The following is a 26,537-nucleotide window of genomic DNA, read 5'->3' as shown; positions in this document are numbered from 1 at the left end:
GTACATAGCATGGCACAAGATGGCAACCAGGTCTCACTTCACTGCTAACTTTTTTGACAACTCCTGGCACTGCTGTCCAGGCCATGCACACTGGCTCCTCAGCTCTCTGGGTCCCCTGCCCACCCCTGCCACATCTGCTGCCTCCACACGTGGGGAACGTGCTGGGGCGCACCTCCAGCCTCTGCTTCCCCATGCTTTACACTTCCCAGGAGACCTGTGCTAATCCTTTGGAAATTCTTCCAGAATGAGAATAAAAAATATCAAGATTTATATTGACTATTGGTATATTGCCAGGTGGAGGGGAAGGGAGATGATGATATCTATGCTGTGCACTGTCTTCATGGCCACCCAGGGCAACCACCATACTTGCTCAGCATAAAGAATTTTCAACAGACCTGAGCTCTTAGTTACCATGGTGGAAGAGAGATGGATCAACTGGAAACCTCCCAAGATTTTCTTATTTCTCCAAAGCAAAATGTTCTTGTATTGATGTCTTCCCCCAAGAGAGGCAGACCCAAGGCAGGAAGATGGAAGAAGATACATGCCATTGTCTCTAACCCTGAATCATGTTGTTCATTCAGCTTTATCTTGAGTTAACCCCACATGTCCATTTGTGACCAGTGGTTTGGGTAATTCAGATCCATAAATGTACAATGCTAAGGGCAGCTCCCTGCTTTTAACTGTTTCCCAGAGATGCCAGTTTTGTATCTGGGAGGAGCAGGCAAGAGGCAGGACCAGACTCTGTCTACACATTCCCAAACCCTATAATTGATAGTAAAGAGCACAAGGTGGCTGGTCTAGGACACCACGTGCCTCTCAGGTCATCCCAATTTGTCCACAATATGGGCCAGTAATGGGCATGGGTAGGTCTGCAGATAAGACCCCAAAGAGCTAATCAGTTCATGCCTTTGAAAGAGTGGGCTACAGGAAACTGATGCTTAAAAACCCAGACCACCAGGGCTGGAGGTAGGACCATCACACCAACCTCAGGCAGGGAAAGGGGAGCAGAGGGGCCTGGAGAGGACCAAAACATGGCATGAAGGAGGCATGTGAGGTTTGAAGGCCTCCCTGCCAATCTTGCCTTAGGTTTGGCTGGGTTTGGGGGTCTTCTGCATTTGAAGAGAGGACAGATCCAGATGAGGAGAGACAGCAGCAGCAGCACAAGTGGAGGGCCTTAGTGGCATCCGCAGGCCTTGACCACCATGTTGCGGTGCTTGCGCAGGATGACATTGTTGCTGCTGTCATAGTAGAGCACAGAGGTGGCGCTCAGCTTGGTGGGTGCACAGCATGCCTTGGGGACTGCATCTGGCTTCATCAAATGCACCTGGCCAGGGAGGAGACAGGGGGTGGGATTATGAGCTTAGCAGCCTCTTCCTAGAACTCACCCAAGCCACCGTCTGCTGCCTGCACTGGCCTGTCCTACAGGTCTCAGCCCCCAGCCCCATCCGAAACCACTCTCCACCTGCAGGCAGGCAGTTTCAACCAGGCACATCTGCCCTGCTCACCGCCCTGGACACACAGCTGGACACCTGGCACTGCTGTCCAGGCCCTGCACACCTGTTCCTCAGCTCTCTGGGTCCCCTGCCCATCCCTGCCATATCTGCTACCTCCACACGTGGGCAACATGTGCTGGGGCGCACCTGCAGCCTCTGCTTCCCCACACTTTACACTTCTACTCTATCCCCATGGGGTCTGTCATTAGCTGTGCACAGGTCTGTCCCTACACAGCTGGAGTGTGTGGAGCATTCATGGAACCAGTGGATGAGACCTAGAGCCTGGGTGTGCTCCCCACTCAACAACAGCAGCCAAGGCAAGGAATGGTCTCTGCCAAGGATGAACTGAGGCCTGAGGCCACACGGTGGGCTACGTGATGAGCCTGAGTGAAGCAGGACTGGAACCAGGTGCCAGATCCCTCACCCCCACTAAAGCAGCCTTTGCCCTCCCCAAAGAGCTAAAGGAGCCAGCGGTATCCAGGATGAGCTGCCATTTATCCTGGATCCCTCACAGGACTCACACACAAGGGTCCTGGGAGACAGCACCGCCACCTTCGAGGGGAGCCAGAGAGCAAAGGAACCTGCTTCCCTCCTGTGTGTTTGGCTGCTCCAAGGCCTCACAGTGCTGCTGACCAGGACCTGGATGAAGCTGTGTGATGCTGCCCTGGCTCCCTTCTCCTGGCCCTAATTCTGAGCCAATCTGCTAGGGAGGACTGTCACCAGACACTGTGCTAGCGTAAGGGCCAGAAGCCTCTGGAGGGATATGCAGCTGGTCTGGAACCCGGAGGCTGCTGATCCCAACTTTCCATCTACAGGCCACATGGGAGGACCCAGGAGATACCAGCCTTCTGTGCAGTCCAAGGGTCCCTAAGTGGCTAGAACCCCAAAGGACCTTCCCTGATCTGGGACATGGGAGGGAAGTCAGCACCACAGGATGCTGGTGCTCCTTGCTCCTTCTCTGAGCCCTGAGCTTCACCAGGAGTAACACAAAGGGTGATGCCCTTTAATCCATCAGCACCCACAGACTGATTTGTGGAGTGTAAGGTGTCATCCATTCAATTCATTTTTTGAATTCATTTTATACTATGTATAAGACGAATCCAGAAGTCCAGAGCTCTTGGTCTATGCATCCTTGAGGATAAATTACAAGTTTCTGGACCATATAGAAACACACTTTTCTCATTACCAATGCATGTATCAAAATACGAGCCAGGAATAAGAAACAGGCCTCTCCCAGACAGAGGCCCTGCTCGCACAGCCTCATGGGAAATGGATGGGGATAGGGGAGCATTTCAGTGGACATATGATGGTGGCCTGGTAACAAAAGTGGACCCTCAGAATCCTGGTGGCCAGCTGAGAATGGGAAGGACATGTGGCTGGGGGGTGTTGCACAGGGGGACAGGGGGCTAGTGAGGGGCCTGTGTCCAAGGCCAAGGGCTCAGACTTCCTCTAGGAAGAATGGAAAGCACCTGAAGTCTCTTGCCTGAGAATGATGTGGGCAGGTTTGTTGTAGGAAGATCCTGCTGGCTGCTGTGTGGACAGTGTCCCCATGGGTGGGCCTGGGGGTACCCCCTTCTCTTGGCCCTCAGTGAGGCTTGCTCACCTGCTATATCCCGGCCTCCCACAGACCCCTGTGGCTCCTTCTCCTCCCCAGGCCCTGGGAGCCCCACCTTGTCCTGGCCATCTCTCCTGCACTGCTGCAGGGGTCTCATCTGTTCTCACCACTTGCAGACCCTCCCCATGTGGCATCTCTATTCTGAACGTCCCCTTGGACCTCTGTGTACAACTGCAGATGTGTGATTCACCTGCACATTTGACCTCGTGGGGTGGAAGGGGCCTCAGCAGGGCCACTCATTTCCTCCGACCCTGACAACAACTCTGCCCATGTCCAGCCTCCCATCCTGGTCCTGGGAACTCTGAATGGAGCCTCATTCACCCAGTTGCTCAGCCCCACCTGCCTCCCGCCTCCCTCCCCCTGCTCCTAAGTGGGGAGGGTGCTCAGCCCCCACCATTCATGCTACTTGGGAACCACCTCCCATGACCAAGCTGCCCTCACCTCCCATCAGAGGACAAGATAGCCCCTCACTCCTCTCCCCGCCCCTTCCACCTCCCACTCCCCTGGGCCACCCCGACACTGCCACCACAGAAAGACTTCTACCCAGGACTCCAGCTCTGCTTTGCTAAACCCCTGAATTGTTATTTACTTGGAATAAAACCTGCTCTCCTCACAGGGAGCCCGAGCCTGCCTCAGTGGCCCTGCCAGCCCAACTCCACCACCCTCGCCCTCCCTGCCCTCCAACCCCTGCTTCCTGCTGGCCCTGAACCCACCCAGCTCCATCTCAGGGCCCTCTTCCTCCAGCTCCTGATGGGGCTGCTCCCCCAGTGCAGAGTGGCCCAGTCCAGGCTCCCTCCACCCAAAGCCCAGTGATCCCCGTCTCCCGAGAACACATCTCCTTTGTCGCTGGTTTGCATCTGTGCTCTCCACAGCCTCCCAGGGTGCTCACGTTTGCTGAGCCACTGTGGGCCTGCAGAGGCAGAGGCTGAGGACATGTGGGCAGGGGACAAGTCCTGCGGAACCACTGCCCCATGCAACAGGAAGCTCAAGGAGGCACCATCAAGTTCATTACTCTCTAAGGCGTCACCTCTGAACAACCTCCTACTAGGAAAACAGTCCAGGGGATTCTGGGACCAGCATCTAGGCAAAAGTTGCAGTCACCAGAGTCAACACACACATCACACTGGCGATAAGCAACAGCAACTACGCTCATGCGAGAACCTTCTTCCATGACCAGAAGGTGCCCAGTCCCTGAGGCACCGCAAGCCCAAGACCTGAGAAAACCCAAATGGCCAGAAAAGAGCTGGGAGGGGCCCCAGGGGAGCCACGCCCACAAGTGCAAAGACACATCTGGCCAGGGGCCCCACCAGGCAGGGGGTGCCCACGCCCAGGTCACACACACGTGTGCACCTGTGTCAGGGAAGCTAGACCCACCAGGGTTCACAGGACTCAGAGGAGTGGAGCCTGCACCAGGCTGGGCAGCCACACAGGTCTGTCTGGGTGCCACACGTGCACACGCAGGGCACAGAGTGTGTCTGGGTGCATGCTGACTAGCGTGCGCGTGCTCGGATGCAAGTGAGTCTCCCTGCAGGCTGTGGCCATGTGAGAGCCTGAACCTGTGACGGAGTCCCTGCAGGTGAAGCTCCTGTCAGCAGCTGCGTGCACCACCTTCCTGGCTGACGAGCCCCCTGTCCCCCAACCCTGACCAGGACCATGGCACTGACCAGGGATTGCAGGATGGCATGGTTGGTGGCATTCATGCAGGAGTCCAGCGGGAAGGAGCACTCTCCCTCACAGTAATAGGCCGAGTAGCCTCGGGGGGCGATGACCCAGTCCTGGGGGGAATGGGAGAAGGTGAGCCCATCCCCATGCCCCCTGACCAGCCCCTCAGCCCAGCACCTACCACAGGACCACCCAGGGCTGCCCCTTACAGTCCCTAAGCCTCAGGACCCAGCCCCACTCTTGGGACCCCTGGCAGTCTCCACCTGAGGCTTGAATCCATCTGGCGACCCTCAGTACACAGGATTGGGCCTCAGGCTGTGTCCTTGTCACATGCCACCCTCCCTCTGCTTTGTCCTCCCTGGCCTGCCCCCCCCCCCCGCCAGCTGCAGTACATGCTACTCTGCCCACCCCAGCCTCAAAAAAAAGAAAGAAAGAAAGAAAAAGAAAAGAAAATCTCACTATAAAAGTGAAAACTTTAGGAAACTTAGCAAACCCAGAGAAAAGAATTATGTGAAGAGAAACCAAAGTCACACGTGATGTCCCCTCCTGCCTGAAGGGACACTTGGGGTCTGCAGGTGGGGCTGCCAGTGAGGAAAGCAGAGTCCGAAATTACCAGCCAGCCGAGGTCCTGGAAGCTGACATAGAGCTCGTGCCGACGGCACACCTGCCGCCCGTGGGAGCCGTGAGCGTCATCTGCAGGGACAGACGGTGCAAGGTCTTTCTGGGGTTCCTGCTTTGTGCGGGTCCCTGGGGTGCTCCCAAGGTGGGGGACACACTGGTGGGCACATTTAGCAAATAAAGAAGCCACAAGAAACTAAACCACTGGGCCTCACGGAGCTCATCCCTGGATCCCCGCTGGTGCCATGACCCAGCTCATCAGCCTTCAAGGGCTCCCCGATCACTACAGAGTGACCCGTGTCCAGCTGCACCTCCTTGTCTTTCAGCCTGGGACCTCCTCCAAGGAGCTTCCCAGCAGCACCCTCCCCACTGCCGCTTCTCCTGCTTCCCTGGGCAGGCACCTCTCGCCCCAGCCCACCCTCCCCACACTCGTTCCACAGTCAAGCCCAGGGCTCAGTCCACACCAGCCAAGGTCCTGCCCATGAAGGAGGCCTCAGACCCGGGCCCCGCCTGGCCCTCACCAAAGATCCCTGGGAGTTTGTTGGGGTACGGCAGCTCGTTGGTCTTCTTCGGCTGCCTCCTCTTCAGTGGCCTGACTGCCCGAGGGGCACGGATGGGACTCGGGCTGGCCCTGAAGAAGGTGACCATGAAAGGCTGTCTGGAGCGTGGTGCCCGTTGCCCCAGCAGGCCAGCCAGGCCAGGATCCACACTGTGCCCTGAGAGAGAGGAGAGAGGGTCACTCATGGGAGGGGGTCCACCATGGACCCAGTAGGGACTCTGCTCCTCAGCAGGAGCTGCAGGCTGAGGACCCAAGGGGACCCACTAAGCCTCAGTTTCCTCACCTGAAACCGGAGTCCTAAGTCCACCCCAGGTCCCTGGAGGGCATGCCTGGGGAGCCGGTTGGGGGGGCCTCAGAGACCCCAGCCTCCAGCTGACAGTGACATGGACAGCGAAGCATTTGCCAGGCTTGCAAGTCTTTCCCACTCGTTGCCTCACTCGACTTTATGGTGTCCCCGTGTTTCACACTTGACAGAAGAGACACCAGGGTCACTCAGATGACCGGAGTCCACTGTTGGTGACACTCAGAACCAGAGCACCCTCCTTGGTGGCAGGACCAGAGGCCGTGTGCTGTCTTGCACACGCACGCTCTGCGATGCGAAGTGTGATTCGTGACACCACCTGCTAGGGGCGGCCTCCACCTGGACACAGCAGGGTTCACTCTGCCCAGCGCAGCCCAAGAGCAGGGCAGTCACTGCTCGCTGCTGTGCATGTGCCAGGCACTGGGCTCAGGAGGGCAGAGACCAAGTCCCAGAGAACAAAACCCAGAGCCAGGGCTCAGCCATGTCAACTTCATTGCAGGGCCCAAGTTCACGTTCACCGGGCCAGGCTGGTGGTTACAAGACCTGTGCCTCAGCCCTAGGACGAGTGGAGCCTCAAAGACGGGATTTCACCCCCTCACTGCTACCAGCTGAGGACGCCATGAAAAGCCAGTTCACCCTGGAGGTGCCAGCAGAACCACCCTGTGCTGGACGCCCTGCATGTGGCCTCTGCTCTTTTCTTTTTCCTTTTTTTCTTTCTTCCTTTTTTTTTTTTTTTTCCTTACTGTGAGCAGGGGTAATAACCACAGTAGAGAAACTCTTGAGAGAAAACCCCTCCCCAACTCCCACCACTCACTGTCCTTTTCCCTGGCTGTTTTCATGAGGCACACTCCACACAGTTGTCAACACAGCAAAGAGGTCTATTTTCCAGCTTTCTAAGGTAAACCTTCTCCCAGTTGTTGACACACGTCTCCACTACAAACCTGTCAAATGATAAAGCCTCTTTGAGCGGATCCACCCTAATCTCCTTAGGTATTAGCTCATCCTGGGGTTCTTGTCTGGCTTTCAGTATGAAGAGCATGATGGGGACCTCTTCCCTCTGCACCCTCATGAAGCTTCTCATACTGAGCCACAGAAATGCGATAGCTGCTCATTTTCGTCTTTCTAAACAGCACCTATTGCTCAGTTCACATGAGTCCATTTCACCTCTGGGTCTAAGCACCAACACACACATATCCACACACACTCATTACGTGTGCATAGAAACACACACACACACACACACACACACACAGGATACATTTATATGCACATTGTATATACAGGCTTATTTATTCCACCTGGAGCCACTGGGTTCTCCATTCCACACCACAGGTCAAGTACACTGGCTGCCCCACCCAAGGTCAGTCCTTCAGCTGCTAGGCCTCAGACCAGGTGTCCACTGGCCACTCGAGGAAACTCAGAGACCAACCTTTGACCTATGACATCACCTGCCACAAATAAATGAACTGGGCCTGTGAGGCTCCTTCTCAGGAATGTGGATGAGATATGTTGAGGCAGGGGCTGTGACCTGCAAGTGCTGGGCACGCACTTGGCCCAGAGAGAAGCCCTGAGGGGCATGTGGGTTATGGTGGGGAAGCAACTATGTGGAGGCAGAGCCACAGGTGCAGAAGAAAAGGCAAGGGAGGTCACCACAGGGACAGGTGGAGTGACAATGAGCAGGGAGGGTGGTGACAGTCACACATGGGCACTAGAGTAGTCCTCACAGACTGGTTGATAGTGGCCTCAGACCTAGGGCAGGATTCAGCCTCCTCAGGAACCCTGGGCCCTGGCTACCCCATGACCAGGAGGGCTGTCCATGCTCCAGGCTGTGTTCAAGGGTCTCAAGTGGTCTGTAGGCACAGATCAGAAGCCACATGAAAACAGTTACACAGCAGACCTGCACAGGCTCCTTAAGGGTGGTCTTAGTAGGGTTTGGGGACTTCTGGGGGCTCCCATAGCCAAGTGAGCTGAATTGAGGGCCCTTGGATGCAGCCAACCCAAGGTTTGTACTTTACAGGAACAAAAACTAAGGCCCAGAGGGGCCAAAGCAGGCAGCTGCTCCCCCCTCTGCAGAAGCCTGGCTGGAGTAGGGACAGCAGGGCAAGGGGACTGACACTGGTCATCTCTCAGTGCTCTGCATCTGGCAGGTCTGGAGAAGTCACCTCTTCCCCAGGACAAAGTCTCCCTGACCCACCAGCTCTGCTCTTCATCTGCTCCATCCTTGGGTAGGGCCCTGGCTCCCACTGGCTGCAGAGAAGGCCCAGGCAGGCCTGACAGTGACCCCAGGATGCCCAGCGCTGGGCAAACCCCATCCCAGAAAGGCAGAGGTGGGGGCTTCAGGAGACTCTGGGGCCAAGGACTGTGCTGTTGACCTGAGCATGTGAAGGTGCTGGTGGGTATGCCACCCGTTTATTCTTGCTGTGGGGTACACTGTGGCCTTCCCCCATGGACCTGTATGGAACACCATGAGTCCCCAACCTCACCTCGTGTCTAAGCCCGCCCATTAGGGCCAGGTGGGCTGGCAGCTCACCTGGCCTATCCTGACCCCTGGCAGCGCTTAAGCCCTTGGGCATACCAAACTGTCCTAGGCCAAATTTTGCCCCATATCTCCTCCCTAAGGCTTCTTTCTGTTCTGATGCCAGCTTGCTCTTCCTGCAGCCCCTGCCCCACCTCAGCCTGAGTGGAAGTGACCCTGGAGCCACATGAAGGAGAATTCAGGGGCCTGTTGAATCCCAGGAGTGTCCCAGGCCTGCTTCCATCCCTTAGGTCAGCTCTCTCCTCACTCTCCTGGCAGCTCTCCCATGAGCCTGCCTTCCCTGCACTGCAGCTAGAGATTTCTCCTGACCCCCAGGGCAGATCAGGTCCCCCAGAAGCACCAGGAGGGACCACACAGTGCACTCATGGATATGCCATCCACCCCCACCTGGCTGTGGTCCCTGCCACTTCCCTCACACCCCAGGCTATTCCCACCCCAATCACATGCAGGATCTGTCACTTCCTTGGAGTGAAGTTCAAATGGGGTCCTCAGAAATGTCACCAGCTGCAGCTGGAACTGCTGCTAGGAGCAAGGTCTCTGGGCTGTGAGGCCTCTGGAGCTGCACTCGATAAGTGCACACTGCCACGCACGTGTGTGTGCTCTCTCTCTCTCTCTCTCTCACTCGCTAAGTGCACACTGCCTTCCAGACTAGGCCTTCACAGCATGCACGTGTGTGCTCTCTCTCTCTCTCTCTCTCTCTCTCTCTCTCACACACACACACACACACACACAAACACACACACAAATGTATACATTTTTTTTCACTTTAGATTGTGAGACTATGCATTCAGATGACGTATCCAGAGCCCCTGTTGGGCTCTCAGGGACTATTTCACCCAAGGTCAGTTTGGACCTCCAGGACAGAATCTGTGTGGATCGCATGGGACACTGCAATTTAACTGGCAAGAACCTGCCCAGGCCATGGGTGGGGTTTCTAGAACTCGCCCTGTGATAAACCGCAGCCTTTGGCAACACGGGGACTGTTTATTTATACAGGCTCCTTCCAGGTAGACTGCCAGCACCCACTGCCCCCATCTCAGTCTCTCCCACTCACAAGTCCCCTGCCCTGGAGTCAGCCCTGCCTTCCTCCTATAAAGACATCCATGTCCTACCAGGAGGAGTGTGCATGGATGAGGGTGGACGCGAGAAACAAAACTAGGAACAGAATGCAGGACCTTGGAGGAAAAGTCGGAGGGGCTAAAGGAAAGGCTCTCATGAGGGCAACATCACTTCCGCTCACAAAGTCGCACTTAGGTTTGTGTGTTTTTCAAGTAAATAAAATGACACCTTACAACTGGGTGTGGTGCACACGCCTGTTATCCACACTACTGGGATGCTGAGGGAGGAGGGCTGCATGTTCCAAGGTTTTGTCTCAAAAAAATGAAAAAAAAAATGAAAAGGGAGGCACTGGAATGAAATCCTGTGTGAAAGAGTACCGTGTGGCAGAGAGCTCTGCAGCACTCGCAGGACACACGAGTGAGCTTAGCTGTTTCCTTTTGTTTTTAATGAAAGTCACATCGCTCTTGAGAGAATAGTGTATCTGGCAGCAGAAGGCCTGAGAAGCCTCTGCAGGGAGCCAAGCGCTGTGCAGCGCCCTCAGGCGGCTACCTTCTCCCTCCCTAGTAAATTCCTGGAGGTGAGCTCTGGCCAGCACACATTTGGCTGGGGGCGTCACGTAGCCACCTGCTCCATGGGCTTGAGGTTCGGAGACACAGCGAAGGTGCAGCTTGTGCTGATCTTGACCTCGTCCATTGTGGAGCCATTCCCAGAGCTCCACCAGTGTCAGCCTCCTGTTTCCAAGCACGTCAAACACAGCCTTCTCAGTGATGATGCGGTCCACGGAGCGTGGCAATGTGCACTTTCCCACGATTTGAGGGTCTTTGCCTTGGTGCAGTGCTCCATGGTGACCACTACTTTGATCTTGTCACCAGATACCAAATCTATGGCACTGCCCACTCCTTTCACCTTCTTTCCTGGTATCATCCAGTTGGCCAGGTCGAGGTATTTAGAAACCTGAATGTCCCCTGTGAATCATGGCAGAGGAGTCATCGCTGGGAACAAAGTGACAGTCTGCTTGCCTGCGCTGATGACATCTGGATCCAATCATCTTTCGATAAGAATGGGCCCAAGCCCAGGATTCCTTTGTCACTGTGCAGATAAACTGTCATGTCAGGGCTGATGAAGTTGCTGGCCAAGAGAGAGGGACTCAGATGCTCAGATTGGCATATCAGAGGTCCTCAGATTCAAGAGCCAAGCATTTGATCCTGAGCATCCTTAATTCTTCTCCCAGCAGGGCTTTCCCATCTTCTTCGCTCCACAGGACTAAAAGCTCTCCCCCCCCCCCTCTTATTTCGGCCCCTTTATCACTCGATCACATAAATGGTGGGAACGTGAATGGGAGAAAAGTCCCCACGTCCACGATTTCTTCCACTTCCACAACCGTGACATCCGCAGCCTTGCACTTGGGCACGTTGAAGGTCCTGGCACTTTCCTTGAAGATCACGTTGCCCGCACTGTCCACCCCTTCACCAAGGCGAAGTCCTCCCTGAGGAGTGCTCCAGGAGGTAGTGCTGGCCCCGGAACTCTCTCACCTCTCGCGGCTGGTTAGGGATGGCCAGGCTGCCGTGGGGTAGTACCTGATGCTGGCCACCTTCCTGCACTAGCTTGCGGTAGTCCGTGGGCGTGGAGGCGCTCGGCCAGGATGCCCTGCAGCGTCAGCCCCAGGTCCAGCTCGCCCTCCAGGTACCGCTATTCGCACAGCGTGTTTTCGCCCAGGTGAGAGCAGACCACGCTGCGGACCTGCTTGGTGGCTAGGAAGAGGCCCAGGCCGAAGTCGTCCACGCCCACGTTGCTGCTCACCACTTCAGGTCCTTCTCCCCGGTCCTCAGCAGCGCGGCCATCAGGTTCTCGGGGTTCCCGCAGAGCCCGAACACCCCCGCCCCCAGCATCATCGCCCAATTGCGGATGTCCTTCACAGTCTCCACCGCGTCCTTGTAGAACTAGGCACCGGACCGAGGGCTGGTGGCGAAGCGGCGGGCGCAACCCTGGGACAGCGATGGCCCTGAGCGACTGGCAGAGACGTGGAGCCGCAGCCCCGCCACGGTCAGTGGGGCTCTGAGGTCAGAACAGGTCGGCTGCACCAGGAGAGTGTTCCTCTGGCCTAAGGGAGGGCCCTGCATCCCTGCGCGCCTGGGGCGCGCTCCACTATCCCTACTTCCCCGCCTGCTCCCCACCGAAACCCAAACCCTGCCAAGCTTCCCGAGACTCAGGAGCTAGGGCACTGCAGGGTGACCTGACTGGGATGGTGTTTGAAGGTGATAGCCGCCCGTCACAGCTCTCAGTGGTGCCAGGCGCGCACAATGGTTTATTTCCGCTGACACCCTGCAGTGAGTGCACCCACACCTGTGGTGAGTTAAGCTCCCCCTCCTTGAGCGGGGAATCTCAGAGCGTCCTTTTAAAAAAAACTTTTTTGTCAGAACCTGTTATCACCCATTGCTGCTAAACTACCCCTAGAAACCCCAAACGCCTTGCCCAGCTGTTTACCCGGCTCACAGTGACCCTTGCCCACCCTCGGTCTCCTTCCAAGGTCTCCTTCCTGCCCTCTGCTCCTCCATGTGGCCCTCTCACTGGACTTCAGACAGACCAATCTTGTGCTCCCTTGGCCTTTCCATCCACTGCCTGGTATAAAGGCATGCTCCCCAAATTCCTGTATATGAAGGAGAGAGGGAACCTCGTTTTGTGGATGAGGAAACTGAGTCTTGGGAAGGTAAGTAACCTGCTGATGTCACTGATTCACGCAGCTGGGATTCCAACCACAGTCCCTCACTCAGCCTGAGGATGAAGCCACCTCCCCCTTGGAGCACAGGAACTGCCCCTTCCTGGGGAAGGACACTTGGACTCTCAGCACCCCAGATGTTCCTCAGAAGAAGGGGAGGAAAAGCAGCTCTGGCTGAGGGCATCCTTGTGTCCAGGACCTCACTCTCTCTACCCACTGGAGTCTTCAGAGTGGGCACAGCAGAGAAAGGCCAGGCGCCCAAGAACCAGTGAGGCCACTTTGGACAGTTCTAGAGGCCTCAGCTGGCACAGCCTCCTGGAGCCCCAGGGGAGCTCACCCAGCCCAGACCCTGAGCCTCACCATCCTCAGTTTCCACATAGAGACGGAGTCCCAGGTCCTTGTTACGGTTCAGCAACCAGCGGTCACTGGCTGCTGTGACATCCAGCACCAGCCAGCCCTCGTCCCCAGCGCGAAGCGTCTGAAGATCCAAAAAGAACAAGTCAGACTCCCTGTGGACACGAAAGAACAATTAACTGATGGCTGAGGGCCGGTCCAGCTGCCTCTGTGGGTCTCGTGCCACCTGGGGACCACTACTGGAATATCTGTCCTGCCCTGGCTCTGAGCTCTGTCTGTGCCTTGTTTCATTGATAATCAACTCAAAACATGGTACTGTGCAGGTGGGGAAACTGAGACTCAGTGGCTCAGTGACCCGTCCAGGGGCCCACAGTCAGGATGGCAGGGCAGGAACTGTCTGGCCCAGCATCTTTCCCATCTCTGAGGCTCTTCTCCCAGGAAGCTCCCCTTTCTTTCTCTGGGAAATGCCCCTTCCCCCCAGGTGGGGCAGGACACACTGCCAGAGCCTTGACCAGGAGCCCATGAGATGGGAGGTGCCTGGGCCGAGGGAGGCACCTGTTGGAGTGCTCCTGGACCACCTCGAACATGCTGATGTGGAGCGTCGTGTTGAGGGGGTGGGTGCTGGGCAGCTTATAAATCCGGAACTCTGCAGCTGTGACAGCCTCCCCTGCTGGGATCTGGGTCAGATCAAAGTGGAACTCCTTCCAGTGGGGCTCCTGGTGGCCCAGGGCGCGGTCACGTTCCACTGGAAAACAAAGTGGGAGCCAGGTGGTCACTAATAGCTGGGTTGGCATGGACTCTGAAGTAGGGTAAGGCCAGTTTTCTCCTCCACAGACAGGCTTGTTCCAGGCTTTTCTGGGGGAGGTGTAGACAGGGCTTCATGAGGTCATGTAGAAAGGACTTCCACAAGTGCTCTACAAGCCACAAGCCAGAACCCCACTTGTACCTGTCTCCTACAAGGCCCTTTCCTGACCCTGGAACCCACAGATGAGAGAGCAGAAGGCCCTCTTCTGGAAGCTCCTAGGTTAAAAGGGAGATGGACATGAAACCCAAAGCAGGAAAAGGTCACAGAGCGGGGGAGAGCTCAGATATACATGACGGCTGAGCTGGACCGTGAGGCTTGAGTGCAAATTTGCCTCAGTGTCCAGGGAGAGGACACTGTAGAGGACAGGCCAGTGGAGCAAGGCCCAGGGTAAAATGACCTGAGGGCAGGGAGGGACACCACTGCCAGAAACTACCAAGGATGAAACTACCAAGTGCCTTTTGTGGGCTAAGAAGGAAGAAGAGGGACAGAGAAAGGAACAAGGAACACCAAGGTAGGATGACTCCTGGGGAGTCCTATTCAAGTTCTGGGAAGTGGGATCTAAGCAGCCTCCATAAGGAGGTGATGAATGGGAAGACATCTCAGTGGGTGGTGAGGTGGCAGGGTGTGCTCTAGGCAGAGACGAATGGTGTGTACTGGTGAGGGGGGCTGGGGACCTCCCACAGATTCACACTCTGGAAGCAGCAGTGGGTCTAGCTGGGCCCACTTGTGGGAGGGGTGGAGCCTTGGGCTACTCATGTCAGTAGGTGGCAGCGTGGTCTGAGAGGCAGACTGGAGGACCCTGTGCAGGCAAGGGTGAAGGGTGAAAGACAGGCAGGAGGTGAGAGCCGAGGTGGGGCCAGTGGTGGGACTGGCCCAGCTGTCTGGGCAAAGGCCACGGCTGTGGAACAAATCCACATTTGCCCAGAGACTCAGAACTGCCCAGGATGGTATATTTAGGGCAGTCTCACTTTAGCTCCCTGTCACTTTCAAACACCAAAAATCTGTGTTTCCGGAAAGCAGGGTAAGAGTTGCCCAGTGCCTTTTCTAAAACCCAACACTGAGATTTTAATTATATGTATCTGAGTCTTTTTAAAAACTCTCTCTGGCTACTGGGCTCAGTGACCACAGGTCAGGTTTTAAAAAGCACCAGGCTATGCTGCCAGGCGGATGTGGAGAGCACTTCCTCTCCTTGTGGTCCCCACATATCGCCCCTGGTCCAGAGATAGACAGGCCCACAGCTGTCCTGGGCGGGGCCAGGTGACAGGCATGTTTGCGTAGGAGCAGTTGGGAAGTTTCACCCCCAGGGAGGAGAAGAAATGGACCATGCTGTGTCCCATAGCACATCAGGGTGTCTTTTGAAGTTTTACTTCTCCCTCAGAATAGGACTTCAAAAAAAATTGTTTTCTAAATAGATGTACTTGTTTACTCATTGATTCACATATGACACTGCTCGGGGTACTGGAACTACTTCAGTGAACAAGACAGATTATCTCATGTAGTTACAATCTAATGGGAGAGATGGAATATAATCAAAAACAAGTAAAATAAGGGATACTATTTCTTTGGTATGTGGTATGAAGGAAGCAGAGGGTGAATTGGGTATGATGGCTCATGCCTGTAATCCCAGCAACTCAGGAGACTGAGACAGGAGGATCACAAGTTCAATTTAGCAAGCTCCTAAGGATCACAGCTTCAGCAATTTAGCAAGGTCCTAAGCAACTTAGTGAGACCCTGTCTCAAAAGAAAAAGGGGATGGGGATGTGGCTTAGTGATTAAGCACTCCTGGGTTCAATTTCTGGTATCAAAAAAAAAAAAAAAGGCAAGGGGACTGGGTGCTTTTCATAGGGTTTTCAAGATGGACTTTGAGAAAGAAGTAAGATCAGGCACGAGCATTCTCATATGATGCTGAAAGCATTCATTCATATGAATTTACCCTTTGATGAAAGAATCCCAAAGACAGATTAGCAAAATGATGAAAAGCCATATGCAAAAGCCAATTCACTGGGTACAGGAAATGTCAAAGCTATGTCTGGTTCCACAGTCACCTCTCAATGTTTATTGAGAGAATTACAAAAGTGGCCTAAATTTTTTGAACAGTGAACCAGCTTCTGTTTGGAGAAGCAGTAAATGGATTTAGTTTCTGAACCACCTTAATGTGGCTACCAGAATAATAAACAATCATGAATCACCAACATGTGCCAACGGAACCCTCAGCCTCCTCCTCCAGCCTCTGATCAAACCACCTCCGGATCCCACGCTTCTGGGAAAGGCCTCCCTGGCCACAGCACTGTCCACATTCTGCCTCTCCACTCCAGGGCCCTGTGCCCACCACTCATAGGATGGACCGCCAGATGCCAAACCTGGTGTCCATCAGCCTGACACCAACAAAGCATTGGTTATTTTTGTTTCTTGGACAAAATTAGACTCACCCAGGTGACCTGTCTTGTTTCTCACCAAGAGTCAGATCAAAAGACACCCTCCTCCTCCAGCTCAGTGAGGCTGTCAGGAGGACAATTTTCTGACCAGCCCATCAGCCTCCCCTCCAATCCTTCCCAGCCTTGGAGGCCTACAGGGGGAGTCTAGGCTCAGCTGTGTACCCCAGGCCCTCCCTGAGCTGGCCCCACTATCTGCCTGTCTGTCTGTCATGGCCTCTGGTGCCCCCTACCTGCAGGCACCTTCCCCCCAGAGGTTCCTTGGAGGCCTCCCTCCCTTGAGTTGCTCCCTTCCACCATGTCTAAAGGCTACTTTCCCCTCACTGAGGAGCCTGCTCTGACCACCCACAGACCCCATAATTGATCTGCCCTCTTTCCCCTGGCTCAGCTGCCTGGCAGAAGGATGGGCTCACTGAGGGCAAGGGCTGAACATGGACATGGGAGCCTCCCAGCAGCCTGCTCATTGAGGCCCCTGAGTTCCAAGGACCCAGAAAGGGGGTACCTGTCTGTTCTTCCCTAGGACTTCTTGTCCCCAGGACAGTGGCTCAGTGTCCAACACTCACAGCCCCTTAGGCTGGGGCACAGATGCCAGTCTGGGGGTGGCTACCAGGTTTCAGCATGTCCCTGTCTGAGGGCCCCAGAGGCGGACAGGCTAGGCCTGTCTGGCTAGTCCTGCTGGTAACAAAGGCTACGGGAGCCCCACTTCAGATCTAAGAAAAGACCCTGGTTTCCACAGCCCCTTGAGGCCCATGGAAGAGCTGTGGGATTGATGACCTGTTGATCTTGCCTCCTGAAGGGGTTTCTCCCACCAGAAACCTCAGCTCTGGGGAGAGGAGGCCCAGGTTCTTTCTGAGGTATTTTCAGCCAGGTCTCATTACTGACTTTCTTCAAGAGCTGTTTCCATAAATGACTCTGTACACATAATTACTGATCCAGTCCTCAGATGGCTTCAGACCCCAAATTAAAAGGGAACACCCGCACAGGCCACCACATCAAGCCTGCCAAGGTCAAAAATAGTTCCCAAGAGATGGGAGCAAGAAGGACGCATGGTTCCTCCAGTTGAAACCCAGGAAAGACCTGGACTGTGGGAATTTTCCAGAAAGACATGGTCACAGTGACACATCCCCTCTTGCCTGTGGAGAGGAGGCTTCCATGAGGAGGTGGGCTGGGGGTTCCTCCCCATCCTGTGACTCACCCCTGGGGGAACCCTCACCAGTGGATAGGAGGCAGGCATATTCTTTGGTCAGAGCTGGGAAGGCCTGCAGGGCAACCCTGGAGAGAAGGGGAAACTGAGGCCCAGAAGGGGCCGAGATTTTGTGGAGGTCACAGGAGAGGTTAGGGTCCCATAATGTGAACTTTCAGACTTGGAGCCAATGTGAAGTGAATGGCCCTGGAGTTGACAGGTGGCAATCCTGGGATGGGGGAGGTTTTACATGTCAACTAGGTCCCTAGAATGCCTACTGAAGGCACCATCCTGCAGGCAGGGCCCAGTGGAACTTGGGGTCCCAGGGGAGGGCTCAGAGAGATGCTGCACCCATTGTTGGCACCACAAAGGCAGGGAGGGCTGGCCCCACTTGTGCTCCATCCTGGCCCAGACTCCTTCTTTGGCTCTGGGTGCACCCCTGTTTCCTTCAGCTTTGCCAGTCTGCCTGAGCACCTGCCATGCAAGAGCTGGGGCACATGGTGGGGTTGGGGTGCCATGGAGAGTTAGATTTGGCCACTGTCTTCAGGTTGTTCCAAGTTTCTCAAGGATGAGGAGAAAATACTAGATGTGCAGATGGGCAGAGAGAGAGACTAGGACCCTAAGCGATGCATACATAAAGAAGGATGAGTTCTCCATTCACCTAAGTTACCTTGGGGAGAAGGGATCAGAGAATACTTTTCTAGAAACATATTTAAGAGTGGTAGAAGAATTTTGACAGGCATAATTGGAGAAGTATCATCTATACAAAGGCATAGAAGTGGGAAATAAGTGTGGATTTTCCTTTTTTAAGCATTGAATTATGTGTCAGGCACCATGCTAGGTATTTAGAGATGCCATTTCTGTTCATGCTTACCCAAGTGTATTATCTGTGGCTGTACAAAAAATTACTGAAAATGTAGCAGTTCAAAATAATAATTTCACATCATTTCCTAGGGTCAAGAATCTAGGGCTGGGGATGTGGCTCAAGCGGTAGCGCGCTCACCTGGCATGCGCAGGGCGCTGGATTCAATCCTCAGCACCACATACAAATAAAATAAAAATGTTATGTCCACCAAAAACTGAAAAATAAATATTAAAAAATTTTCTCTCTCTCTCTCTTAAAAAATATTTTAAAAAAAGAATCTAGGCATTTATCTAGGTAGGTCTAGGTGAGGGTCTCTCATGGGGTTGCAGTCTCTGAAGACTTGACTGCACTGACAAATCCACTTCTGAATTCACTCTTGTGGCTCTTGGTAGTAAGTTTTGAGTTCCTTATCATGTGTGTATCTCCACAGAGCTGCTCACCAGATGACCTCCCCTAGAACCTGAGAGAGATGGAAGCCACAATCTTTTCATAACCTAATCTTGGCAGTAACATATCATCTCTGTTGGTCACACAGAGCAATGGTGGCACAATGTTGGAGGAGACTAAACAACCGTATGCATACCAGGAGAAACCATGATGGAGACTAGCTACCACAACAATGCCATGAGAGGAATTGTTCACCCCATTTTATAGGTAAGAACACTGAAGATCAGGAAAGTTAAATATTTTATACAAAGCCACAGCTAGAAGCATCCAAGATATAATTTGAACCTAGGTGTATCTGGACTTCTATGTATTCTATGTATTTTTCTTTTCATTAGGGCTTTGCCACATTGGTCAAGGGAAACAGTGGTTCTGTTAGACTAAAATACTGAACTTGGAATGCCAGAATGGGGGAACTTGAATTCTATTCAAGAAAGGCACACAGTTTCAAGAAGGATCCTGAATAGAAAAAGCCATGATTGGATTCTCACTGGAGGGACTGCAGTTCCAAGAGCATGCCAAGGGGCTGGGGATGTGGCTCAAGTGGTAGTGCGCTCGCCTGGCATGCGTGCGGCCCGGGTTCAATCCTCAGCACCACATACAAAAACAAAGATGTTGTGTCTGCTGAAAACTAAAAAATAAATATTAAAAATTCTCTCTCTCTCTCTTTTTAAAAAAAAAAAAAGAGCATGCCAAGACCTTCTTCACCTCTATGCCTCCCCTCTTCCTGAACACCTTATCCTCTCACCTCCTTTTGACTAAATTCTGCCTGTCTTTCAAGATCCACCACAAATACTACCTGCTCCCAAGCTTTCTCTGAACCACAGCCAGGAATCCATGCTTTCTCCTCCTTCTTTGGCCTCTTTTGCATTGTTGAACCCATATTTGTCCAATGTGTGAATGGCTATTTCTTCCATTCTGTGATAATTTATATTGAGTTGTCTCTGGGCCTGTCTTTCCCAGTAAAATGAGCAGACCAGGGACCTGGGCTGTGCTTTGTATTAGCTCCCAAGATAACCAAGAAGGGGAATGGCACACAGTATGCTCCTAGCAGTACTTACTAAGGAATGACCAGATTGCTCTTAAAACCCTGGACCATTCAGTCTTCTCTATACCCAGGTCTTGTAGTCTGAAGCTTCTCTAGCACCCTTCCTGCATACAGAGACCTGGTCTGCTCAGGGGACAGAGCCAGAAGTTAAAGGAAATGACTGCATTTTACACTTGGTCTCATCACTAACCAAATAGCTTTGGTCTAGACATGTACTACCAAAGTTGACATTTATTGAGCATTTATTTACCAGGCACTCTTTTCAGCATTTTACAGATGAACTCATTTAATAATCCTAAGCATTCTGTGAGATTGATCTCCTATTTCATAAATAGGAAACCTGAGGTTCAAAGCATGAAGTAACAACAAAAATTTTTTTATTATTTTTTTTGGCAAAAGGAATTGAACCTAGGGTTGCTTAATCACTGAAGTACATCCCCAGCCCATTTTTAATTTTTTTATTTTTTATTTTGAGGTAGGGCTTAAGTTGCTGACTGGCCTCAAACTTGTAATCCTCCTGCCTCAGCCTCCCAAGTTGCTGGGATTACAGGCATATGCCACCACTCCTGGCTAGACAAAATTCTTTTTGACAGGATGTTAGGTTGGATTTCCTGGGATACAGATTGAGTTGGGAAGTTACTGGGGAATGCTCTCTGTAGGGAACAGAGGAGCAGGTTTGGACAGAGTCAAATAATGATGCAATCACAACAAAGGCCTCAGCCAGTTTCGACTGCACAGGGAGTTCTGGGGCCAGAGACCCTTCAAAGTTGTCCCTTCTTGATGCAAGCACCAGATATATATATATATATATATATATACATACATACATATAGTCCCACAGACCAGTCATTGGATGTGGGGTGCCTAATTTGGGGCCAATCAATGTCTAGAGTACTCAGCTGTGAGCTGTCAGCAGTCCATGCTACAGGCAGCTGGGACAATGAATGACACAATGCTGAAGAGCCGATCAGCTCACCACAGTGTCCACTACAAATAGAAGTAATGCAATGGGGATCTGACCCAGGCCACCTGATCCTGGAGCAACACGTTTTACCACTCTACTATGGGCTTCTAAGGAACTGATTGGAGGTGGGAGGCTAAAGAAACACAGCAGGCTCCTCCCTCTTAGTACCGGCTGCCAGTTATTGAGCAGTGCCAGGCACCTGCTAAGTTTTTGTGTACCCTAGCCTAGTCACTGCACTACAATAGAGGTATTATTATCCTGACTTTAAAGGTGAGGAAACTGAGATACCAAGACTTTAACCTGCTCAGCATCTTGCAGCTCTCAAGTGGAAGACCCAGAATGAAAACCTGGTGTGTGGCACTCTGGAGTAATTTGCTACTCTGTTGTTCTGCTCCTGAAGAACTGGGCACCAGGCCAGAGGCCAGGGACTTTAAGACAGCATCCTCCTCTGTCTACTGGGGGCAATATCAGTCATTTATTTTCAGAGATGAGAAATGCTGAAGAGATGGCATGAGAGGTCACTAAATTCCACAAGGCTATACCATCCTGAAGGCCAAACAGGGTTAAGGGGAACAGGGACCCACCTTCAACTCATGGAAAGAAATACTTTGGGGCATACAATCCCTCTAACAGTCACCTTTTATGAGGATAAGAGATTTATTAGTAAGTGAAAGATAAAGTAGCAAAACAGTTGGTATTTGTGTCCCACATGATAAAAAGTATGAATGAAAATATTAGTATCTGTGTTGGAAAACTATCAGGGCTGTCTGGGAGCAGGAGTTACAACAAAGGATTAAAACACTGGATTTCTGAGGTACAGGGGAGATTAATGAGGGCTTCCACATCATATGCTTCTGAATATGTGGCCTGAACTGTCTATGAGGAAATTCTGTACTTAATTTACATGATCTGAGTTATCTATAAGAAATCTGCATTCATAAATCCAAAAACAGCCAGACACGGTGGCATATAGCTGCAATCCCAGCAAATTGGGAGGTTGAAGCAGGAGGATCACAAGTTCCAGGTCAGCCCCAGCAACTTAGGCAAGGCTCAGCAACTGAAGGAGACCATGTCTTAAAATTTAAAAAAAATCTAAAAACAAATAAATAAATAAGGGCTGAGGAACTTAACTCAGTGACAAAGTGACCCTGGTTTAATCCCCAGTACCAAAACAAACAAACAAAAAAAAAGAAAGAAAGAAAAGGGAAAAAATAACAAAGAGATTTTTAAACAAGAGTCTCAGTTCACATCACACGTTCACATTCAACACAGTCCATTTGAGCAGCACTCACTGCATCTAATGATGGGCCAGGCCTAAGGCTGTGCAGAGACAGCTGCTGTGTAGGGGCTGAACACTGGATGCGGAAGCAGAGAGATGACCTGTATGTGGTCTTCAGAAAATCACCTAATCTCTTCTTTTTAAAACCAAGATGTGACAGCAATTGTAAAATTCAAATGATGGAACAGATATGGAGTTTCTGGACATGTGCACATCACTGGGTAGCATCTCACACAAGCCCTGACAGCCCCATGAAATCTGTAGCTCCATTTTACAGAGGAAGAAACAGAGGCTTGGACAGGTGGACAGGAAAGCCCAGATCATATTGACAGTAGGTTTTGGAGACAGGATGAAATTCTGTGTGACTCCCAGGTCAGAATATCTCTATCCAGTGCTGTCTGCCCTATCATTGCTCAGCCCCTCTTTTTTCAGATGGGAAATGGGAAGGGTCAGTCTAGCACACCTGAGAATTATCTACATGGTGCATGCAATTATTGTCTCTCCTACTAGAAGGTCAGCATCATTGTTTGGATTCTGTTCACTGTTATACCCCTAGCAATTAGAACGGGGCCTGACATTTCATAGGTACTAATAACTCTATGTCAAATGAATGGGAAAATGAAAGAATTCCCTAATAAAGGATGAAAGGAAGAGACCTGAAACCCATGAGGAGAAGCATCATCCTTCAAGGTCGCAGGACCACAAGAGTAGAGCAGGACACACCCAGGTCCCTAATTTTCACTTAGTCCTGGTTCTGCCAAATCCAACAGCCTCAGTTCATCACCCCCACCCCATCCCTGGCTGCTGGGACCACAGGAATAAGTTAGTCTGGTTCAGGAAAGGGTCAGGGCAAAAGCACAGATGGCACCACCGAACCTGCCTAGACTGCTACCTGTTAGTGCTGTTTGTTCCTCAGTTTCACAGGCACCTGCCTTTCCACTGACACAGGGTGGGGAAGGATTCAAGAAGAATGTGCAGAGTTGGTCCTTCCTCACTCCTTCCCTCCCTCCTCCTTCAGGAGAGGCCAGGCAGACCTGAGGGGCACAGGAGTAGGACGGAGCTGTGAGAAGGTTCCTCTGACACAGAGCCTAGGATCAGGGATGGGAGGCATCTCATAAATCCAACATCACCCCTGCAGACTGGATGAGATGCAAAGGTACAGATAATGGAGGCAGACATGCAGGAAGTAAGGGGAGGCCAGGTGGTGGTACAAGAACCTCAGGGCTGTGCCTTGCCTGAGCATAGGGAGACCAGGGACAGGATCCCTCTGCTCCACACCGTAATAGTCCCATTTCTTCATCCTGATCCAGAGGAGCTAAGGGTCTACAGGCTGAGCTGGACAGACAAGTGGGGCCAGGGCCACCAGCTCTGACCACAGCCCTGACACCCAATGCAGGTCCTACAAATCATGTAGGGCTTCCCAAGGCACTTGCTCCCCAAGGGGCCTGAGCTTTGGCAGGAGGCCCTCATAAGACCTCAGCTCTGTGTCCCACAGACTACCATCAACAGTCAGGGACCTGGAGGGACAGGCCTCACTTCCTGGGGACTGATGAAGCTGACAGGAGAGGTGGAACAAGGTGGGAGCTGGGTCAGCACCACAGCAACTCTGCTATTAGACCCCACAGTGGTTCTGGGGCCCAATCTTTGGGGTTAGGCCTGGGCCTCTAACACGGAAGAGATCCTGGTTCGTGTCTAATCCCCACATACACCCTTGGTAATTACCAGTTAAAACTACTCTGGCTGAGAGAGTTCTAGAGTGCAGTGAGTGCATCAGAATAAAGAAGGCCCTTCTGAGGGTGCCGCCCACAGCCAGGGCTGCACAAAGACCTGCTTGTTAATCCCAGATCCCAATGAGACATGCAGAGAAGATGGAGGAAGAAGATGGGATTTGGAATCCACAGCCATGGACAGCATCCTGAACTCTCTGTGTGGCCCTGGGCTGGCTATTTAACCTCTCTGAATCCAGAAAATGGGGATGGCAGAATAGTCTCACATGTTGTCTGGACTAAATGAGGAATTGAAGGCTGTGAAAGTTCAAATGGTCATTTTTCTTCTAATCACAGATATCAACATCTTTTGGTTGCCTTTCAGAATCCATTTCTGGTTTCCTTGTGTTCAAGACACATGGAGATGATCCTGTCACATCCACACAAAAGATAGGTCACGGCTGGAAGGGACCAAGGTCAGCAATGGTTAGGCCCAGGTTTACCCTCCAAGGGGAGCTGGGCCAATGCTGATTCTGTCCCTATGTCAACCAATCACATAACTACCCTGGGGACAGACTGCTAGGATCTGAGACTCAAAGCGGGCAAGAGACTTTCCCAAGGTCAGTCACAGAGGGGTGGGCCCCACTTCATTTACAGCAACTGCTCCCATCAGAGCTGTGTCTTGATCCAGGGGATGCTGGGGAAAGCAGGACATGGGCTGGACAGTGACTCATTCTGATGGGCGGCTCCCCTAGGGATGTTCTTAGGCAATTCCATCCACAGCTCTTCTTGGTTCTGAGCCCCGGGTCAGCCTGTCCTGAAGATGGAACTCCAGTCCCAGTTCCACATATGGCCTCCTCTGTCCCACCTCCCCGCCCTCTAAGCAGGAAGGTGGCATCTGTTCCATAGGCCAGAATCCTATGCCTGGCCCTGGGCTCCCAGTGCTGGTTTACAGCTATCTCCTGCTGTTTGCTCCCCACCTCAGCCTACCACCAGCTCTGAATGGGGGGAGCAGAGGCTGGGCTATTTCTTCTTTCTGCCTTTATGTAGGAAACAAATGGCTGAGGACCCCACAAATCCTGCTGCTGCCAGGTTCCCTGTGTTCCTCTCCCTAAGCCCCTCAGAAAGTTCTCTTCACTCTAAAAACCTAATGTAACTACAGAAGTCACCTCCCTGAGCACTGGATAGAGAACCTGACAATCTAGGCCTGTCTTGGCTGGGCCACACAGAAGCCATCTATCCTAGGGGTACCTTTGCCTCTTTGGGCCCCTCTGTCCTCACCTGGGTGGTGGGGATGGAGACCATGGCTGTTCACAGGACTGCTGGGAGGAGTGACGCTCTGTGTGGAGGGGGCTGGCAGCCATAGCAAGGGTCCTGTCCCTTGATGTCACCCCATCACATGGTCCCCAGACCCAGCCTGCTGCCTGTTACAGCCCAAGCCCCTGCCTGTCACTATCTACAGAAGGGAGGCAAAGTGGATGGAGGATATGACCAACAGTAAATATTCATGACTCTGCATTCAAGAGTAGTAGTGAAAGTGTCTTTGAGATCTTTGGGAGAACTCAGACTCAGTTTAGAGAAATTTCTACAGACAGAAAGAGCCAAGCTTTTTCTGGGAGAGAGAAGAGGATCTAAGCTGTCCCTTGGGTCATTCACAGGCCTGGACACTCACTCCCTGCCAGGCCACAGCCCAGGTGCAGGAAGCTGTCTGTCCACTCCTTCCCCAGCCCCTCCCTGACAGCACACTCCACCCGCAGGCTCAGTGCTGCACAGGGAAGAATCTGCTATGTGAGGACTCAGGCTTGTGGGGCAGCTCTGGTCACTTTGATGATGACCACAGGCTTTCACGCTGAACTTTGTCCCTCTCCTCAGTACTGCCCTTATCATACTGATAGCATCACAGGCTCTGTTTACTCACCAGTCTTCTCAGGACCCAACTGTCTTCCTGGTGCCACCCAGGTGGTCCCAACATCACCAGATTCCTAAACCTGGGTGTGGTTGGAGACAGGATGAATGCATCCCCTTGAAAGTCCACATCCTGCCTGCTCCTGTCCACCTCACAGCTCAGACATCCCTTAGATTTTTCATTCCCTGACCACTGTAGTCCCTACTCCCCTGCAGGACCTGTCTACTGCTCCCTGACTTTTCGTCCCAGCCCTGGGCCGGCACTGCTCAATGATGCGCATACACCCCTGCAAACCCATTCACTCTCCCAGGGGCCAGCCTGGGGGCGCTGTCACCTTCCAGACAGCCCGATACCCACTCCCTTCCTGGAGGGCATAAGGTCACCCTGATTCCCGACGCCATCCTTCGCTGACTGCACTCACCCATATTGACGAAGCTCATGACCAGATCGGCGCGGCCCAGGTGCCGCTCCGGGGATCCACCGTCCTCGTCGTCGTCGCCAGCCATGGAGTGGTAGAGGTCCAGCATGAAGAGCGGCGCCGACGCGGGCAGCCGGGCAGCGGCGGGTGGCGCGCGGGGCCGGGGCCGCCCAGGAAGCCCCAGCACCGCCAGGATCTCACGCTGCATGTCTCGGCGCTCACGAGCGCCCAGCCGACGCTGAGGACAGCTGTGTGGAGGGCGCGGGCCGGGGCTGCCTCCCAGAGCGCACAGCGCCAGACCCAGGAGCCAGAGCGGTCCCCGATGCGTGGTCATGGCAGGCGGGTCAGGGACGCTCAGTCGGAGCGCATCCGCTCAGCAGACCGACGGGCTAACGCCCCGACGGCTAGCAGGGAGCTAAAATCTGCCAGCCGCGAGACGCAGCCAGAGTCGCCTGAGGCCAAATTCCCCAAATCCCCTCCGCGCGGCACCTGTCCGGGCTCCGGAATGTGGAGACGCGGCCTCCAAAGCTAAGGGGCAGAGGCTACAGTAGAGGCTGGGGACTGCCTACTAATC

General features: G+C 53.1%; 1 protein-coding gene and 1 pseudogene across 2 annotated transcripts; both read right to left on the bottom strand.

The window, feature by feature from the left end:
* Window positions 1-898: 898 nt before the first annotated feature.
* BMP8B (bone morphogenetic protein 8b) lies at window positions 899-26,537 on the bottom strand. The gene is made up of 7 exons (XM_081306901.1): window positions 25,967-26,537; window positions 13,469-13,658; window positions 12,920-13,068; window positions 5,910-6,104; window positions 5,384-5,463; window positions 4,773-4,883; window positions 899-1,324 (listed from the first exon to the last, which is right to left on the bottom strand). The coding sequence occupies exons 1-7, from the start codon at window positions 26,295-26,297 to the stop codon at window positions 1,175-1,177; spliced, it is 1,206 nt and encodes a 401-aa protein (XP_081163027.1). The 5' UTR covers window positions 26,298-26,537; the 3' UTR covers window positions 899-1,174.
* LOC308656802 (succinyl-CoA:3-ketoacid coenzyme A transferase 2, mitochondrial-like) lies at window positions 10,456-11,963 on the bottom strand (annotated as a pseudogene). The gene has a single exon. The product of its transcript is annotated as a succinyl-CoA:3-ketoacid coenzyme A transferase 2, mitochondrial-like (transcript).

This window comes from Spermophilus citellus (assembly GCF_964194105.1).
Source record: "Spermophilus citellus genome assembly, chromosome: 9".
In the NCBI taxonomy this organism is placed as follows: Eukaryota; Metazoa; Chordata; class Mammalia; order Rodentia; family Sciuridae; genus Spermophilus; species Spermophilus citellus.
Note: the sequence above shows the minus strand (reverse complement) of the source record. Positions and strands in the feature narration are given on the sequence as shown.